General features: G+C 38.7%; 1 protein-coding gene across 2 annotated transcripts in view; it reads right to left on the bottom strand.

Annotated features, from left to right (window-relative positions):
- The window catches only part of KCNQ5 (potassium voltage-gated channel subfamily Q member 5), a 532,349-nt gene that overhangs the window by 6,247 nt on the left and 504,762 nt on the right, over positions 1-21,340 (bottom strand). For both annotated transcript variants that reach the window (XM_033102968.1, XM_033102969.1), the window contains 2 exons: positions 2,352-2,483; positions 398-524 (listed from right to left, as the gene is read on the bottom strand). In XM_033102968.1, the coding sequence (XP_032958859.1) occupies positions 398-524; positions 2,352-2,483 (259 nt within the window). The remainder of the gene's footprint in view (positions 1-397; positions 525-2,351; positions 2,484-21,340) is intronic.

Raw genomic sequence — 21,340 nt, 5'->3', positions numbered from 1 at the left:
TCTAGAAAATTGTCTTTGTATGAGGTACAGCCTCAGGGTTAACAAACATTCAGTGTATCACAACAGCAATAATGAGTTTTTTTTTTTTTAAGACTGACCTAAAAGAGAGACAATGAAAATAACCAAAACAAATAAAAAATACTTTTTATCTTACTGTTGAAAATCTACAGCTGCTTCCTGTTTGATGAGATGACATTTTCTATTCCTTATATGGAAATCCAAATGTGTTACAGAACACTGTCTAACACAAAGAAAATTTCATTTCATTCACTCTTTCTTGATTTTATTTCTTTTTAAATATACTAATCATTAAAATACATCCAATTGCCTATAATCAGTTTTGATTTAAAAAAAAAAAATTCTGGCTAAAAAGTTAACCAGTATCTTTGAGTTGTACCTGTTTTTCAACCTTGACCACCCGGCCGAGCATACTGAGGTCATCTGTAGTCTCATGTTCTGCCGTTATTTTCTCCCGGCTCTTCTTATCTGATGTGATTTGCCCTTTTCCAAGAATTTGATCAACGCTATCAGAGAAAGAGGAGATCTGATTATGAATGCTGAAGATAGAGGTTGCTCTGGGCCAGAAAGAAGTGTTTCTAAAAGAAAAACTAAATGCAATTATCTTTAATTTATGTACGATGAAATGAAAATGAACTTGTTCCAGTTGATTTGCTTAGTTTCTTAATGTGAGAATTACACGTGAGATTAATTTTCTCTTTATTTTGGTTCATGATGCAAAATTGTTTTAAACTACAAAGCAATTTGTCTGTTGCCATCTCTGACCAAGTAGTTCCTGCATTCAACTACTTAAAATATTACAAACTCATAATTATGATTATTTCACGTTAATAGAATAGATTATTCCATGAACATTTATTGTACTTCTCATAATGTGGGAGATAAGCACATAAGAAAGCTACTGGAATTCTAGTTGGAGAATATACTCTCCATGAGCTAGAAACTCAGGGTTAGTTCTGCAAATTCTTTAGCAGTTCAATTTTATAAACACCTTTGGAGCCTCGGATACTTCTATTAAAGGACTTAGAAGACCGTAACCACCTAGGCGAAGATTGTAACATGATCACAGGATGAGTAAAAATAATTTCCAAGGAGACTTGATCAGCCTAAATGGGGATTACAGTACTTTCTTCTTTTTACAACTGAATTATCAGGAGTACTGGCTCGACTTTCCAGTTTACTTTGTCTGCATAAAAATAGAGGCAGCGCCTACCTTCTCTCATGATATCTAGTCTATGAAAGTGAAAGCTCAAAAGGATAGCGGTCATTATTTTATTAATATCTGGATGTCCACAATGCCTGGCACACTTTACAGGCTCAACAGTTATCTGCTGAATGAATGAATGAATGAATGAATGAATGAACAGATTGTGAATTTTTTTTGTAATTGATCAATAGGTGTTTTACTAAGGGCCTAGTATATGCCTCACCCTGGGAGAAGAGTGCTGTGAGCATATAAACAAATGTTTCAGACTCAGTCCCTGTACTTTAAGAACTATTCAATCACAAATGCTGGTAATTTGTGCCTGATAGTAAAGCAAGATTCTTAAAAAAAACCCCAAAAACCGAATTGACTAAATATTTTGGCTTCAACATAATACAATCACACAGTTGGAATAACATGTTGAACTCATTCCTTTTAATCACTCAGTAAGCTGCTCACTGGAAAAGACAGTGTGAATCTAGCATCGTATAGGACAGGACATGAAGGGAGGGAGGGGACCAGTCTTAGGCATGAGCAAGGAGAACAAACTTGCAACCAGGAAACAATACAAAAGCCAACCAGTCATTTTCCAGTCTCGACTCTGGCACAGGGTACCAAGATTCCATGTGCTTTTATGGCCTGTATTAGATTCTAAATGCTGTAGGAGGCTGGAGAAGGGGAGGGTCTGTGTTTGTGGGCTGGATAGTCGGGTAAAGTTAACGAAGGAGAAAGACTAGCTTATTCCTGAAGGATGGTTAGGATTAAGATAATAGCAAAAACAATAGCAGCAGCAGCAGCAATAATTTAAATGACACCAGAGCAAACATTAACATTTATTGAGTGCTCAGTTAACTTGTGTTAACTCATTCAATCCTCATGACAACCCTATGAGTCAAGCTCTAACATTACGCCTATTTGTACAGATGAGGAAACTGAGACACACTGTACAGTTGGAGACTTTAAATGCTTGACTTACATCCTTAAATACAATCTATGTTAAAAGTAAAGTCCAGTTGTCCACTAAAAATGAATTAGAAATACGGGATTTAAGAGTTTTCTCTGCTACAGACTTCCTCCCAGATAGTTTCTATGCCTTTCCTTTTCAACAGGTAACATTTTCCTTGCTTACCGTGTTTGAAGGCTTTTAATTCTACACAACATGTCCAGGTGACCAGCAGAATATTGTTCAATGACATCTTTTACATCGTATGGGCGTAATGTTTCTTTAAACTTCCGTTTTGCAACATGAAATTTCATAATTCTGTAAGAGCAACATATTACATATTAATCTACATAACTTTGTTAAAAGAAATTATGAAAATAGCTTCCTAGTAAATATAAGAAACTCGGGGGGAAAAAAGTCATGCATCACATTATTTTATGGAAATGCAACATGAAAGCCTGCGATTATAGTGGACAATGTAAGAATATCTCATGTGAGGCACATATTGGAAGTAGACACTGAAAAAAGAGACTAAATACTAAGTGTTGTACCTTGTTAATGTTCATTGAAAACCCTGAATTAAAATCAAAGTCAAAAAGCAATTCTCCTTTTTTATGTGACCCCCAGAAGTCCAAGATATAACATCTAGGGATTGCATCCCTTATAAAATATAAAAGTTGTTAAAATGGTCTTTTATGTAATGATTCATTTTTGAGATGCAGATGTATCCGCAAAACTCTCTTACTCTCTAGAGAAATGTACATTTGTATAGAAATTTATGAAATTTTTGTTTCATAAATTAATTATGTAGAATTCTGCTCAATTAGCTGGCCAAGTTCCTTTTGTTTCAACTAAGCTTGGATGTCTAAGCTTTTCATAACCAGAGATCTCTTTCATTACAATGCCTACCCCATGTTTTAAAACAATATTTTACCAATAAATTCCACGATGCCATGAATAGCTAAGCTCCCTAAAATAACCAGTGACTGCGGTAACTTGATATAATTCCTGAAGAAAGCAAAGAAGCATAACATTTTAATGAGTCTGTGCAGGTAAATGTTAAGTCTTGGTGTTTTTTCAACTATTAAATGGCTCATAGACTCCCATTATCACACTTGTGGATCCCAGGCTGGAAATCAGTCAATGAGGCTCTACGAACCCAAATTTATTGTCCCTTGGTGGAACGTGGGAAGATTAGGAACAAATGTAGAGTTTAAATAGAAAATACTCATTACCCATTCTAAATGAGAGCTGATTGCAAGGAATCCAAATTGCTTTATTGGTTAAAAAGCCCCAGACTCTAACTTGTAATTGTATTAACTTTAAATTAATTGTATCCTAATTATTCCTGAATCATTTATCTATAATATGGATTCTTTTTAAATTGGGGTATAATTGACACATAACATATATTAGTTTCAGTTATGCAATATAATGATTTGATATTTATATATATTACAAAATTATCACCACAATACATCTAGTTAATATCTGTCCCCATACATAGTACCAATAAGAATATGGATATCCTTGGATATCCATAATATTCTTGCTCCCTCTTTCTACCACATTTTCTCCACCAATCTCTTCATTCAGGATAGGTTTTCTGTTTATCAACATGTGGGTTTGATTGGGGCTCAGTCTCCTATACTGAAAAACTGAGAAAAATAGTGCAATAGGTGCCCTGTGAAATTTTTGGCCCTGAGTGATCATATAAAAAACTATCTGCTTCCCCACACTAGATTGTCAGCCACGTGAAGGTGGGATGGACTTCTTTTATTTAACTGTCAGTGCTTAAAAAATGTTAGCTATTGTTACTCCCATTACTACCACGTCTGTACTGCTCCTGTTCTTTAGCATCCTGTACTCAGAGCTTAGCATAGTCCTGATGCACAGTGGAAAGATACGTTTGTTGAAGACGAGGAGGAAGGAAAGAAAGAGAAAAAGAAAAGATCCTCTAATCTGGGCAACATTAAGAATAAAACCAGGAGAAAATCTAATCTAATAGCCCAGAAACCTTCTTTGCTTGTCTTCAAAGTAGCTAGTGGTGCTTAGGTGGGTAGGGACAAGGGAAAATCATCTTTATACATCCCTAGATGGCTTTTTGGTTGTCGTTAGTGTTTTCAACATTAATACCACTTTAAACCCTAGCTCTAAAGTCACTTCTTTTATGGAAATTTCTGTGATTCTTCCAAAGCAGTTAACACTTGTCTGTCAACTTCTACATTTTAATATCTAACAAACCACATTGTAATTATTTGCTTATATGGCAGCCTCCAGATTATATGAAGACCTTGAATGCAAGGTTATGTTTTCTCCCCTTGAGAATCCAACACTTGGTACAGAGTTTAATAAGCAAGAGAGGTTTGTTTGTCTAGAAGCTCTACCGAGGAGACTGGCTGGGTAACTCGAGAGGGAAAAGGTAACAGATGGCGGGAGTTCCTGCCTTCTCTCCCCAGATGCTCATCTCTATTCATTCTTCTGCACACAGCATGCACTCCAGCCTTTCTGGATTTTCTTGTCACCAAAGTGTTCATTTCTCAGGATTCTGTCTTGTCACTCTCCCTAAAACGCTAACTGTTCCAGATTCAGTTCAAGCATTGACTTTTCTAGGAAATCTTTCCTGACCTCCCCCATGGCGGTAGATGGTCTTGCTCTGTGTTCTCAAATGCGCTGTCATGGAGCTAGATCTGCGGCATTATATCTCACCCACTGTTTTACTGATGTCAGAGCCCGTGTTTTTTTACCATAGCATCTTGCATAATCCCTGGCAAGTATTCCAGATTCAATAAATGCTTGCTGAAGAAATGAGTGAGACTTAGCTACTCTCTAGTTGTTCAAAGTTGTTTGTGTTCTGTGACAAGCTCAGACTCTTTGTAGAGATCTAAAAAAATGCCTTAGGATAGATCTGAAGTCTTCAGGCACATTTCAGGGACAGCATAAGCCGCTGACTCTCTTGCGCAAATACAAAAAACATTCTAAAGTAAAAGAAATGTTCATTCATTAATAGTTACGACCCTGCTTGATTTAGAAAAGAGTTATTTAAATAGAACTTCTGAAAATCATAAGAATATAATATTCTTTTCCCTTAGATAACTAATATAATTAGCACCTCACAAAGCCATTAAAGTCACCACAATAAGCTGTCATTATGAGGAAGTAAGGAGAAAGACAAAAACACTCAAAGTCAAGGAATAAATCATACTGTCACCCAGTAAGTGCCAAATGTGAAGAGAGAGCTAATAGCAACAGGAAACTGTCTAGGGAGTGGAGGGGGATGTGTTTGATGGGATATAATAATGTTGGCTGAATGAATTTCATAGTATCATAGGACCATCAAGAAAACAGAGATGAAAACATGTGGTTAAAGTCTGAAAAGGTAAAACTTCAGTTTTTATTCCTAACAGATTACTCTAAGTGCTTCCAAAAATCATGTCCCTCTAAGGGGGCACAGTGCTTGGGGTTCCTGACCTTTTAGCCATTACACAATGATCTTTTTGAGTGAAGACCCCTGGTCATCAGAGTCAGGTGATTAAAGACGTGTGTACCATTCAATCACCTGAGCCTCCCTCCCTCCACTCAGTTCTCCAGGGACTGGACATGATTTCAATGGTCAAAATCAGAAGGTAGAGAGAACACCTGAGACACTAAGCGAAGCCCGAGAAAGCACTTGTGACTAGTGCTGTCATCCTTGCTTCCTGCAGTGTCTCCTCATTTCTCCACCATCACAGGGATGTCTAAAACTACTTCTATCTCTATAACGCAACAAACTTCACCCGAGCGCCCAGTCGCCACCTACTGGACATAGAGCTGTATAGCGGGGATATGAAGGTGTGTAGGACACACATATCTTGTGCTCCTCAACTTAATGTTGAGTGGCTCTCCAATGGTGAGGCCCTTGCTGGATGGCTGGCACTACACTAAGGACTTTACCTGCATCGTGTCAACTTTAAGTAAGAATTTCCCACCTTTGATAATTGGGTCAAGTAAAAGCTCAGGAGGTTGTATAACCTGCCCAAAGTCACACAACTAGTAACAGGCAGGTTATTGCTGACGCCAGGGCCTGTGTTTGTTACCACTCCACTAAGCTGGCATCACAGGGCGGGTCATGGCACGCAACCTCTGGAAGGTTAGGGAGAATGTCTGGCTGTTTACTGGTCTGACCGCCTCTGTTTCCTGTACTCCCGACACTCACAAACAATCAATCCAAGGCTACGTTAGTATATTCAACTCAAATCCATGTTAGTCTTCCCACAGGGGGTCTCGTGCTTGGAATGCGTTCTGCCCTTCACATTTGCCACCTCCATTCTCTCAAAGGGTCCTCTCTAGGATCTAGTCCATGGCTAATGTGGGCTTCCCACCCGCAATTTGTAATATTTTCCCTTTTACCAGAAATTCTAGGGGCCCTCTACTTACTATACCCTGGTTGTTGGATATTCATATCTGTCTCACTATAGTTGCTAGTTTTGCTTAACAGTGTGTATTTCCCAGCTACTAGCTACAACTGCACAACGAACATTGGCAAACAGAAGGAATGAGTAGGCCATTTTCTGGTTATTTGCAGGAAGAAATGACGCCCAGAGTTCAACAATTCTCAACTTCAGGCAAGATATGAGGATGCTGAAAATTGAAGAAAATGTCCACAAATAGCTGTCAGACTGAATTTGAAAGGGCTTTTAATTTCTTTTCTCTTTAAGACCATTGCATTTCAGATACTAAGACTTAGCTACAAAGTGACAGGGAGGAAGGAAAGCTGGGGGTTAGAGGAGTCCTGGGATAGGGGAGTCCAGGGAGAAGAGGGAATGTTGATTTTCCATCTTGGTTCTCGCATAGGCGAGCCTGAATGTTATGGACCTTTATTCTCCAAATGCAGCGGGGCATAAATCCAGAGCAACTCCTAGTCTAGATAAGAGGTGAAAGTGTTTTCTGTAAAGGGCCAGGCAGTAAATATTTTATGCTTTATAGGGTGTATGGTCTCTGTTGAAACCACTCAACTCTGCATTGTAGCATGGGAGACCATACATACATAAGTGAGTGTTATGTTCCAGTAAAACGATTTAGAGAAACAAGCATTAGGTTGGCTTTTGGCCCCCAATGTAGTTTGCCAACCCCTGTTCTAGATAAGAGCCATGAGGAAATGCCTTGAGACTGGGAATAAACCGAGGCCTGTGAACTGGCCTGGAAAAAACAGGCAGAAGATCTTGATGGCCTCTTACAGGCTTATAAAAGAAGTTTAATATAATTTGTGTATTGTCTGGTAGAAAGGAGGTTTGAGCAAATCATTTTAGAGTAAAATTAGGACCTGTAAATACATTTAATGATTAATACGATAATAATGTCAGGCAGTATCCTATGAATAGTACCCTACAAAAAGGGTACTATTGTCATCTCTATTTTGCATATAAAGAAACTAAAGCACAGAGAGGTTAAGTAACTTGCTTGGGGTTAAACAGCTAGTAAGAGTGAGATTGGAATTTGAACCAATCTGGTTCCAGTGCTGATCTCCTTTTTTTAAAATTATTAGTTTCAAGTGTATAAAACAACGTAGTGATTAGACATTTATATATCACAAAGTGATAACCCCAGTAAGTCTAGTACCCATCTGACTCTGTACATAGTTATTACAGTATTATTGACTATGAGTATATTCCCTGTGTTGTACTTTATATCCCTGTGACTATTTTTTTAAAATTATAGTTGACATTCAGTATTTCTAATGCTGAGCTCTTAATCACAGTGTTCTACTATTGTCTTAATATTAAGAGAATATTTTAACACAAAATAACAACAACAGAAAAGATACTTTGCTATGAAATGGCTCTTTTTACTCACATATGCTTGGTACATAATAGATGCTCAATGAAATTTTGCTAAGTGAATGGCCTGTTCTTACTGGTCTTATTGGAAGGCCCTTTGGAGGACTGATAAAAGCTGAGGAGTAAGTTATATTCTCATTGGCTTCTTCTCTTCATAAGGATAAGTTGCACCCCCAGAACTAATATAGCAGCAAAGAGCAAAAGGCCCTAACGCCAGTCTCCTCTGATGCTGTCGGGAACTAAGAGGCTAGGAGTCGAAGAGAAGGAAACCTATTGCACAAAGCCGACGTGTCCCAGTACTACCACTAGAGGGGGAAAAAGATTCATCATAAACCCAAACTGGAACCTGGTCTTGAAACTGAAGGAAGTCTGCTCATACAATTTTCTGAGCATGAAAAAATAAAGCAAAGTTAAACTCTGGGTAGAATATATCTATATATACACACAAACATATGTGCACTTATAAGGAAATGTAGGTGCATTTGTGGTGGTGCTGCCATGAGTTACAAAATCTTGCAAAAGTCTTGTTTCAGTCCTCTACATCAGGGTAAAAAACATTGCCTATGAATATGCAGAGATAAGAATGATTAGAAAACTGCAGAGGCAGTGATTGTTGCCGCCACCCAACAGATGGACGGGCCCGGCCCGCAGCCAAACCCTGGGCAGGGTGGAGAGAGCTCAGCCGACTGTGAACTGAAGAGGCAGATTGATTGACTGTAAAGACAGCAGTTCTTCCCAAGCTTGGCTGCTCACTGGAGTCAGCTGGGGAGCTTTAAAAAATGCCGATGCCTGGGTCTCACCTTCAGAAATTCTGTTTTAATTGATCCAGGGGGTGGTCCAGAGATTTTATAAAACTCTTCAGGTGATTCTAACATGCAGCTAGCCCAGGCTGAGAATTACTGAAGCAGAGGGGTTAGGGTGGTGGGGGTAGAACAATCTGCATGATCCCTGCCTCCATGCATGGAGTGATGGATTTTGCATAAGTCTTCGGGGTCACACAAATCACACCTATTAGGCAGAGGGGCAGTGTGCCTGGGTGTCAGGCCTCCAGTCAGAACACAAATGCTTCCTGGCCCTCCTCCCCTGAGTCAGGCTTGAAGTTTTCATGCAGGAAGTAGTTAAGAAGTTCAATTAGTTTTTCAAAGGACTACTTTAGACGCAAATAGGAGTGCGGGGTGACTGATTCACTCAGTCTTTCAGTAAGTATCCATCGGGCACTTCCTAGGGGCTGGCCACTGTGCTAGGCGTTGAGGAGCACTGACCGCTGAGGAGGAGTCAAAGAAGCCTCCAGGGCTCACTTGGTGTCCAGTGTCTTTCCCTCTGTGGTCCTGGTGGGAGGCATCAGCCCTGCACCGGGAGCACGGAGAGGGTTTGAGAACCTGCTTCATCAGAGCCTGGAACTCCTTAGATGAGCTCAATGCAGCTGCTTCCCCAACGGAGCTGCCGAGTGGGACTCCAGAACTCATTCATTCCTTCACTCACCCATCAGACATTTATTGAATGCCTACTATGTGCCAGGCCCTGTGTTAGATTCTGGGGATACATTGATGAAGAAATAAACCCTGCTGCTTGAGCACTTCCAGTCTAGTAGGGCAGACAGACAAGTAGGCAAACAGTCACAATCCATGTTGCGCATGGAAGGTGTGGGGAGCATGAATAGTGTGGGTGTGCAGGAGAGGGGGGCTTACCCCGACCGGTAGAGGTGATGGGAAACAGTTGCTGGAGGAGATGCCAGCCCTTTACCCACTTTGCACCGCCATCTCTGCAGTAGATTACCAAATTTCTCCAGGCTCTAGAAATGGCCCCATTATATTCCCAGAACTTATGTTTTTGGTGTGGATGTGTGTTTTTCCTCCCAATCCCTCTTCTTACTTTATGTTGGCTAGTTGGGTTGATTTACTTTACAGATGTGCATTCCATATCACCCTCATTCCCTGTTTGGAAAACTCTGTCCTTTGATTTCTGATGCTCTGTGAGAAACATAGCCTCTATCTGCTTTCAAAGCAAGGGCCCTAGGGCTCATTCTTGAGGTGATTCAGAGGCTTTTGATCACTGAATTTCTCCCAAGGTAGCCCTCTCTCACCTTTTAGAGATTGGTCAAGGGGTAGTATTGCTCACAGGGCAAATGGAGCAGACAATGAGTACTATGGAAGTTGATAATTTGAATCACTATTGAAGGCATACGTATTACTTGTTTGGATGATTTATTAATGTTATTATCAATTCATAAACATGATTCAATAATACAGATTTGCATTTGTGTATACCATTGACCCTTGAACAACATGGGTTTGAATTGCGTGGGTCCACTTATATGCAGATTTCTTCCAACAAATACTGCAAATGTATTTTCCTTTATGATTTTCTTAATAATGTTTCCTCTAGCATACTCTATTGCAAGAATACAGTATATAATACATATAACATACAAAAGGTGTTAATTGACTGTGTATGTTATCGGCAAGGCTTCCAGTAAACAGTAGGCTATTAGTAGTTAAGTTTTTTGGGGAGTCAAACGTTATATGCAGATTTTTGACTGCACGGGGCCCGGGGTAGGGGTGGTCAGTGCTCCTAACCCCACATTGTTTGAGAGTCAAATATATAGTATTTAGACTCTGAAAACCCGTCAAAACTAGTTAGAGCATTATATCTCTACGACTGCTTCACCCTTCTTTCATCTCAAATCGGGCTCCTAGTCAGTGACTAAGGAATCCCAGGAGTCCCTGGATATAACTGACCCATCTCATTTTCTTGCTTTCAACTCTTGATACATGCAAATTAGTTCCATTTCTATACCGTCTATAAGATGTCCTTACTGCAGGGGCCAGCACATGCCTCACTTGGCTGACTAAGGGATCAGGAAAGTTCTGTGGCCACACTGTTTCCACCACGGGCAGTAGGGTTGTTCTTCTAATGCTTGTGCTTTATATTCAGGATCTAGTAGGCTCTCCTGTACATTTTGTTGGGTTTTCTTTTAAAGAGAGAGGAAGTAAAACCCAAGTGAGAACTCCTGGATCCAGGCAAATCCGCCAATGGTTAATTTTCCTCCGAGAATTTTGTGAACACTGATATAGTAACTAAATTGGGGAATTTTATTTTCCTAGGAGTATAAAATCTTAGTAATACGTAAGTAAAAAAAGTACCACACATGTTGATTGCTCTTGAATAATTTCAGTCATGGCAATAAATAAGAGATTCAGTTTAAATTACAACCAAATAAAAGGTTAAAAATTAGATGCTGCAAAGTAAGTGTATCTTTAGTGAAAACACTAGTTTAAAGCAGCCTCAAAGCAAGATGTGGCCACAATTATCTTCAAAACCGAAACAAATGAAAAGAATATTCCAGGGACTATATTAGCTGATTTTAAAAATATGTTCTAAATGATCTATAAAATGTTCTTCCAGCAGCATCCTTTACTGTAACATGGCATATACTTGCTGTTGGGAATGTCTTATTAGTGACTTGCAAACAAAGACTGCTCACCTCCGTGAAAAATAGTGGAGATGCCATCAGCACAATTAACAACTGGTGATGATGAAACAGCTTGTAGATTTAACAAAAACCCACAATGGCAAACACGTGCCTCTTCTTTTCTATTTGTGGAGTATTCTTGTCTGAAGTACCAAGTGAGATTTAAGACAAATTCAGAGTTGAAAATGCATTTTCGGGGATGGTGAAGAGAATGGTCCCATCCGTGCTTTTCAGAATAGGAAGAACACAAGGCAAGAAAACTGGAAAACCTCATCACATAACCCAGGGTTACAGCGAGGACTGATTTGCATAAGCCATCTCAGAAACTCGGACACATCAGCAGTGGTTCTCTTTGATATTAGATCTGAGCAATTTAGAGGAGTTGATGAGTCTTTGCTAGTTCTCAAAAAAATTCTTGACACCTACCTCATCTATGTTTAAATTAGAGTGAAAGATTCTGATAGATCATTTAAAAAAGTGTCCTGTTTACACTCTGGCTTCAAGCTTAAAAAAGTTTATTAAATTTATTGGGGTGACATTGGTTAGTAAAATTATATAGGTTTCAAGTGTACAGTTCTATAATACATCATGTATATATCACATTGTGTGCTCACCACCCAGAGTCAGTTCTCCTTCCATCACCATGTATTTGACCCTTTTCTCCCCTCTTCTACCATCCTCCCTCCCCGCTTTACCCTCTGGTAACCACTAAACTTTTGTTTGTGTCTATGAGTTTTTGTTTCTTTGTTTATCTTATTTATTTGTTGCTTTCAGTTTTATATCCTACATATGTATTAGTGAGGTTCTTGGCTTTTTTGGTATGACTTATTTCATTAAGCATGATAATCTCAAGATCTATCTATGTTATTGCAAATGGCAGTATTTTATCTTTTCTTTGGCCAAGTAATATTCCATTGTATAAATGTACCACAGCTTCTTTATCCAATCATCTATCGAGGACACTCTGGTTGTTTCCATGTCTTGACCACCATGAATAATGCTGCAATGAACATAGGGGTACATATATCTTTATGGATAAATGTTTTCAGATATTTTGGGTACATTCCCAGAAGAGATATTGCTGTGTTGTATGGTAATTCCATTCTTAATTTTTTTGAGGAACCTCCATACTGTTTTCCATAGTGGCTGTACCAATTTACATTCCCAGCCACGGTGTGTGAACATTACTTTTTCTCCACAGCCTCTCCAACACTTGTTATTCCTTCTCTTGTTGATAAGAGCCATTCTAACAGCTGTGAGGTAGTATCTCATTATGGTTTTGATTTGCATTTTCCTAATAGCTAGTGAAGTTGAGCATGTTTTCATATATCTGTTGGCTGTTTGTATGTCTTCTTGGGAGAAGTGTCTGTTCAGGTCCATTGCCCATTTTTAAATTGGATTGTTTTTCTTTTTTTCATTGTTGAGTTGTATGAGGTTTTTTTTTTTTTTCTTTCTTTCTTTTTTTTAATATATATTTTGGATATTAGCCCCTTATTGAAGGTTTTGTTTGCAAATATCTTCTCCTATTTGGTTGGTTGCCTTTTTGTTTTGTTGATGGTTTCTTTTGCTGTGCAGAAGGTTTTTAGTTTGATATAGCCCCATTCACTTATTTTTGCTTTTATTTCCCTTGCCTTTGAGGTCAAATTCATAAAATCCTCCCTGAATCCAAGGTCCATAAGATTAGTACCTATGTTTTCTTCTATGCAATTTATTGTTTCAGGTCTTATGTTTAAGTCTTTGATCCATTTTCTGTTAATTCTGGTATATGTTGACACATAGCCATCTAATTTCATTCTTTTGCCTGTGACTTTCCAATTTTCCCAGCACCATTTATTGAAGAGGCTTTCTTTTCTCCATAGTGTAGTTTGGTTCTTTTGTCAAAAATTATCTGCCCATATATGTGTGGGTTTAGCTCTGAGTTCTCAATTCTATTCCATTGGTCTGTGTGTCTGTTTTTCTGCCAATACCATGCTGTTTTGATTTTTGTCACTTTGTGGTATAAACTGAAATCAGGGAGTGTGATACCTCCAGTCATGTTCTTTTTTCTCAGGTTTGCTTTGGCTATTTGTGCTCTTTGTGATTCCATACAAATCTGTTGATTTTTTTGTTCTATTTCTTTAAAAAATGCCATTGGGATTTTGATGGAGATTGCATTAAATGTGTATATTGCTTTGGGTAATATGGCCATTTTAACTATGTTGATTCTTCCAATCCATGAACACGAAATATCTTTCCATTTCTTTGTGTCTTCTTCAATTTCTTTTAATAATATAGTTTTCAGTGTATAAGTCCTTCACATCCTTTGTTAGGTTTATTCCTAGGTATTTGATTTTTCTTGCTGCAATTGCAAAAGGAATTGATTTTTCCATTTCTTTTTCTGAAATTTCATTGTTAGTATATAGGAATGCAATGAATTTTTGTACATTGATTTTGTATCCTGCAAGTTTACTATATTTGTTTATTGTTTCTAACAGCTTTTTGGTGGAGTCTTTAGGGTTTTCTATAAAAAGAATCATGTTATCTGCAAAGAGTGACAATTTAACTTCTTCATTCCCAATTTGGATGCCTTTTATTTCTTTCTCTTGCCCGACTGCTCGGCTTAGGACTTCCAGTACTATGTTGAATAACAGTTGTGATAGGGGGCCTCCCTGTCTTATTCCTGATCTTAGAGGAAAAGCTTTCAGTTTTTTACCATTAAGTATGATATTAGCTGTGGCTTTGTCATATAAGGCCTTTATTGTGTTGAGGTACTTTCCTTCTATACCCATTTTATTAAGTGTTTCAATCATAAATGGATGTTGTATCTTATCAAGTGCTTTTTCTGCATCTATTGATATTATATAATTTTAATCCTTTATTTTATTTATGTGGTGTATCACATTGATCAATTTGTGTGTGTTGGACCATCTTTGTGCCCCTGGAATGAACCCCACTTGATTGTCATGTATAATCTTTTTAATGTGTTGTTGTATTCTATTTGCTGGTATTTTGTTTTGGACTTTTGCATCAGTATTGATCAGAGATATTGGTCTGTGGTTTTCTTGTATTGTGCTTACAAGATTTTGGTATCAGGGTAATGTTGGCTTCATAAAATGAGTTAGGAAGTGTTGCCTCTTCTTCAATTTTTTAGAGGAGTTTGAGCAGGACAGGTATTAGATCCTCTTTGAATGTTTCATAGAATTCACTAGTGAAGCCATCTGGTCCTGGACTTTTGCTTTTGTGTAGGTTTTGGATGATTGTTTCAATTTGCTTACTGTTGATCAGTCTGTTTAGATTTTCTAATTCTTCATGATTTAGTTTAGAAAGGCTATATCTTTCAAAGAAATCTATTTTTTCTAGGTTATTGAATTTGGTGGCATATAATCCTTCATAGTATTCTTGGATGATCTTTTGTTTTTCGATGGTATCTGTTGTAACTTCTCTTTCATTTCTGATTTTGTTTATTTGTGTCTTTTCTCTTTTTTCCTTAGTGAGCCTAGCTAGGGGTTTGTCAATTTTATTAATCGTTTCAAAGAACTAGCTCTTTGTTGTATTAACTTTTTCTATTGTCTTTTTGTTTTCTATTTCATTTAATTCTACTCTAATTTTTATCATTTCCTTCCTTCTGCTGACTTTGGGTTTCGTTTGTTCTTCATTTTCTAGTTCTTTAATATGTAATATTTGGTTGTTTATGTGGGATTTTTCTTGTTTCTTGAGATAGGCCTGTAACAATATAAATTTCCCTTTTGATACTACTTTCACAGCATCCCAATAATTTTGATATATTTCCATTTTCAGTTTTTCTATGTATCTTTTGATCTATTCTTTTCCTTTTATGCCTCTATTAAATTTTTCTCCAAAGTCACTGGGGGCCTCTCTGTTGTCACTTTCAAAGGGTCTTCTCACTCTTTATCTTCGTGACCTCTTAGCAGCATTTACACAGTTGACCACTGGCTCCTGCTCGAAACACTCTTCTGGCTGCCCTTCTTCCACGCTGTCTCCCATCTGTCTGGTCGTTTCCATCGGAGCCTTCTTCCTTTTGCAGCTCCTCCGGATCTGTGAGCCTTAGATTCTGTGTTGACCATCCTCCGTCTTTACTCCCACACTCTCCCTGGGGTGACACTTTCGTAAACCACCTATTTCTGTGCTGACGACGACCAAGTTTGTTCTCATTCCAGGTTTTTACCCTGGGCCTCAGATCCAGGGATTCATCTGCTTGCTGGGCCCCGCTGTGACCCCCTAACTCAACACTCTCAACAATGCACTATTTTCCCTCAAGCTGGCCTCTGTCTGACCAGGCAACTACATGTATCACCCTTGAGTTCCCTTCCTTTTTTACTCCATCCTCTCCAACCAGTAAATATGCAAATCCTATTATTTTTTACATCTGAGGAGCTCTGAAATGCATCCTTCACTGTTCACCGTGACTGCCTGGCTCAGGCCCCCAGCAGATCCAGGTATTGTACTAACAACAGTAGTCGCTTCTTTCCAGTCCATTCTTCTCATTGCAATCAGGGCATCTTTCTAAGTTTTAGAATTAAGCTCCAATCTGATAAATTTACTTCTGTACTTAAAAGCCTCCATGTCTTCCTGCTTGTTATAATGGTCCCTACTCCTCTTTTCGATCTAAACTCTCGTCCCCACATCCTCTGTCCTCCTCCAGCATGCATACCTTCCAATGCCCCTTTCAGCTTTGGTTCCCCGCAATTGTATTTCCCTTTGCTCAAATATGTACCCCTTCAATAACCTGCCTGGAACCTACCTATCTACCAGATCTCTGCTTGGATACCCTTCCTTCCAGAAAGCCTTCCTGAATGACACTTCCCAGGTAAGTGCTGACATTATGTCTGCCCAAATATCCTGGACTTCTATTATTGCAGTGATATTTTGCTCTGCAACTTTACTGACTCTTTACTTTTCTGGCAGCCCCTCATGAACCTAAGCAGGCATCCATCTTTCTTGTTAATGTTTATCCCTGTGCCTGGTGCGGAATAGAAGCTCAATACATATTTTCTGAGTGCATGAACTGCCCTCTGGGAGGAACTTTAAAGGGTCTGTAGTCAGGCCTCTGTGTGGGTGGGGGAGGGAGGGGACAGGTAACTTCTACCTGTCACTGTCCTCTTGCTTCTTGGGAGGGTGCCTGCGGGGGCAGCAAACTCACCCAGAAGACGAAGGGGAGAGCTACTTGGAACATCGCTTCACGGTTGGGTGAAATAATTGCTCTTCCAGCCTCAGCGGCATGGCTCTGAGTGATTCCTCAGTGCAGGTGGTGAGGAGGTATCTTTAATGGGTAACAGCAAATGCTTCCTGGGGAAGGTGCAGGCAAGCAAGGCTGCAAATGTTTGGAAGTTGGGAGCACCCCCTCAGAAAAGAGAAAGAGGTGCTCCTCTCATGTGACACACCATGGAAGTGGGCAGAGTGCAGAAAGGAAAGGGTCTGGCCTGAGTGGAAGATGGGAGTGGAGGCAGCTTGCTGGGAAGGCACTAAGAAGCCCTGATACCTGGAGGCTGTAATAGCATTACATAGTGCTTACCGGGTGCCCTAAGTGCTTTGCAAATGTGAATTCATTTAATCCTCACCACAGTCCTACAAGGTCAATAGTATTACCATCCTCACTCCACCAATGAGAAAACGAGGCACAGAGAGGTGAAGCGAGTTGCCAAAGGTCACACAGAGGCTGTCGTTTCTTGGACTACTTACCTTGAGCAGCCCTGGGGAGGGTTTGGGCATGGGGAAGAGGTAGCCCGTGGTGCCAGGGTAAAGTTGGGCTGCCGCTTCAACTAAAGAATTCTTTGAGTTTTCACCCAAGACCTTATTTACTCACTTGATTCTCTAGAAGGCTGCTTTGGCCTGGGAAATAAAAGGTTGCATACTAGTGCAGCCATAGCAGGCACTGTGATTATAGCACAGAGATGTTAAGAGAAGCCAAGAACATCCTACAATGAACAGCTTCTTGGTCATTTCTCTTCAAAATAATGAGAAATCTCCATCAGGTTGCTTCAGTTATCTTCCTAAGAAAAACAGGTTGTACGATATTCTGATTTATTTCTTGACAACTGGCACAAAACATGATTAAATGAAACAAGCTGACGAGAGTACAACTGTGGTTGAGGATCTCGTTGAGTGTGGCCTGATCCTGGATATAGTAATTCTATGAAAAAATACTGGTGAGAAGCAGGTACGCTTTGCATTGCAACATTTTAACTGACAAAACTCTTTTCCCAATTGCCTAGTCCGTTACATAGCACTTGTATGTAGCCTGGGTAGGCATATCTGAGAACTGATCTAGCCAGTTTGGTGTGGGAAAACAAGTACAAACATTTCTTTTGTACTTAGAAAAATTATTTCTCTGTTACCCTTTTATAAATATTGAGATGTACTGGATATGACTTTTAACATTTATTTGTTATTTCAGATAAATGAACATATATTAATTTTTGTGTGGAATTTTGCCCGGGATTAAACACACTTATTTAGTGTTTACACAATGCCAAGTGCAAGCTTTACAGGTAAGTTGGTCCCTGTCTCTTCAGATAGTCCCAAATGTCTAGATGTTGGATAATTGATGGGCTGATTTTTAATCTGAAAATTCTGATATTGTGCCTGAGAAAATATTTTTCAGTGATGTGAAAACAGGTGTCTTGCCATGTGTTATGGCCTGAGTTGTGTACCCCCAAAATTCCTATGTTAAAGCCCTGTCCCTACCCTACTACCTCAGAACGTGACTGTATTTGGAGACAGGGCCTTTAGAGAGGTGTCTAAGTTCAAATGAAACTGTTAGGGTATGCCCGGATTCAGTCTGACTGGTGTCAGAAGAAGGGGAATTTGGACACAGATACGTGGGGGTGCAGAGGAAAGACCATGTGAAGAGACTGTGAGAAGGCGGCCATCTGCATGCCGAGAGAGGCCTCAGAAGAAATCAATCCTGCTGAACCCTTGATCTTGCACTGAAAGCCTCCAGAACTGTGAGAAAATAAATTTCTGTTGGTTAAGCCACCCAGTCTGTTGTATTTTGTTAGGGCAGCCCTTGCAAGTGAATATACTATAATATAGTGAAAAGAGAGTGTGTAGAATGGTTATCAATTTGCTTGTTAATCTATTTACTTCATTTTTCTATGTAGAAATTAATTTGAATGGATGAAAAGACAACATTGTTTTAATTAAATCATTAACAAGATATAGAACTTTTGTTAAAAATAATTATAGTCTTCACTCCCAGAGATGAGTTTGAAAACCAGTAACTTTGTGCACTCCCATTAACTAATATTTTGAGAATAATCTGTGGTAATCTTGCAGTAACTATACAAAACTACTCATTCTTTTGCCTTTTCAGACATATTTTGGAAATGTTTAAGGCTAGCCATTGTTCAGTACTATAAAAATTGCTGTCATTCACTAAAAAAAAAAAGTCTCAAAGTGCGCTCGGGTAATAGAATCCAGATAAGTTTGGAGAGTGGCCTTAATCACCTCATTACCTGAGAATCTTTACTTTCAGAAATAACTATAAAATGGCAGATGCGTAATAAATATTAATAACAGAAAATAGTAATTCCTACTTTGCTCTTTGTGAAGGTAACAATATTATTTTCCTGCTGTCATCCTTGCAGTGGAATACATATTTTTTGATACACCTTTTACTTTTTATTTGGTTTTTAAGAAGAACTATTGTTGTAAGAGCTACTGGAAGACAAAAGGCATGTTCAAGTAGTGATATTAAATACTGAAACAACTGAAAATATCAAGGAAAATGCCAAAACAAAGTCGCTATGTTAGAGATGGATAATCGGTGGTTGACACTTGCAATCAGTAAGATAATATACATGTAAAATACTTTTTCAGGTGAGCTGTATGAGGTGAGCATGTTCTGGCAGAAAATATTCCAGTCAACTGACTTTCAGTTTATTTATGTAATTAAACTCAGGGAAAGGATACTTTTGTGTAAGATTTAGGGACATATACCTGCAAACTCCTTTTTAGAACTACTAATTGTATTGGTTGGTCTTATAATCATGTATTTTTAGAAATTAGGTACTATCATGAGTCAAAGATTTCCAATTAGTTATTAACTATTGCGTGTGGCAATTATGTTTGAATGAAATCCAACAATTTTAAATGGAACTTAGAAGTGAGGAAAAAATACCTACTAATCAGAATCATAACATGGGGGAGAAAAATGTGCCCCTCATGTTTCACAAAGTAGTAAGCAGAAAGCTTCCAAAATCCACACAAAAGAGGTACGTGTAAATAATAAAGTTCTGTTAAAAAAAAGAACCAAGAAAGAATTCTGAAAAGAAGGGTATTATGCAAAGGGCTTTACAAAAAAATCAGTCAAGTTTCAAGAGGAAAGTATAAGAAAGTAAATCTTAAACTGCTGCTAAAGTGCTTAGCTAGCAGAATAAACCTATTTCATTTCCTTTCTTGCAGCTCACAATTCTTTTTATAGGTTGCAAGGCAAAAGCAGAAAGCTTTGGCAGGTCTTGGGAAATGACACAAACTGGATTAAATATGACTTTTAGGAAACCTAATCTGCTCCCATTAGATAAGATTTTTACTGTACTTGTTGCAAGTCAGGCTAATCCCTGGATGAATTGCCCCACCTTCACTTTAGAGTCTTTGATGGATGTAATGAATGAATGTAAAGAATTTCAAGGTGACTTCTGGACCAGCAATGCCCAATAGAACTTTCTGCAATGATGGAAATGTACTGAACACCTTCTCTGCCCAATACAGTGGCCACTAGCTATCTGTGGCTATTGAGCACTTTAAATGCTACTGATGAACTGAATGTTAAATTTTGTTTGATTTTAATTAATTCAAATTTAAATAGCCTCATGTGGCCAGGGGCTGCTGTATTGGGCAAGGCAGTTCTAGATCCTTTCTTTCCTTTTAATTGAAGTCTTCAGGCATCATTTTACTTCATATCCCTGGGTTTTCTGGGAGTAAATATTATCCAAGGCTTCTAGTATCCCCAGTCTGGGATACTTTGAGAAAGACCGGGAGTGTTACTCACAATTATGGTGAGAAAGAGGCATAATCTGGACAGTCCAGGGCACATAAGAAGGTTCGTCCCTCCACTCACAGGGACTGTTTCTTGAAGGTTCTATCGGGAAGTAACTGGGCTTTACCTCACTTCATTTTAGGTTGCTGTTATAGATAATGTTTAAGCATCTTCTGGGTACACACTTCACCATACCATGATTTTCTTTGTCCCCATAAACATTTACCAAAATATTTATAATTCATTTCTAATTTCCCAGTGACTCCCAATTATTAAGTAAAGCAATGTCTAACACGATCCTAAATGACCAACTCAAAACAGAATTAAATAATCAATCATACTGATATCTGAGTTTAGACCAAGTATCTGAATAGCTAAATTGGGTTGCATAGTTAAGCTCTTCCTCTGGCTTTTTGGTAAAAGGCAGAGAGCCAAAAAGATCAGCGGTATTTCTTTGCAAGACAGCCACTCAGCATTCCCTGACAGACACACATCCTCTCCAAGGGATTGGAGTGGGCAGACTCAGCATACAGCACCTCATTTAGTCCAGATCCTGGTTTTTTTGTAGGGAGTGGGTCCTGGAAATAAGTTGCTTTGGGTACACGCTTACCTTTCTGCCATCAGTAGAGGAAGTAAGTTAAGGTCAGCTTTTTAACAGTTATATTTCAGCAGAATAGGAGCAACTGACTGCAGAATATGTTAGGTTTCTTCCCATTTTCAGACTCAACCTGTTTTGAAATAACCTAGAGGGCCTTTTCTCTGGTACAAAGTACAGAACATGGAATGGGAACATCAAATCATGAAAATAATTTAAGACATCCAGTTGTATCTATACACTAAATGTCCTGAAGGTAACCAATTGACATGACAAGTCAATTCTTGTGTAATCTCGCTGACAAGGCCTGGCTTT

The sequence above is a fragment of the Rhinolophus ferrumequinum genome, chromosome 3 (genome assembly GCF_004115265.2).
Source record: "Rhinolophus ferrumequinum isolate MPI-CBG mRhiFer1 chromosome 3, mRhiFer1_v1.p, whole genome shotgun sequence".
Classification (NCBI taxonomy): domain Eukaryota; kingdom Metazoa; phylum Chordata; class Mammalia; order Chiroptera; family Rhinolophidae; genus Rhinolophus; species Rhinolophus ferrumequinum.
This window is presented reverse-complemented; position numbering and strand designations above follow the sequence as displayed.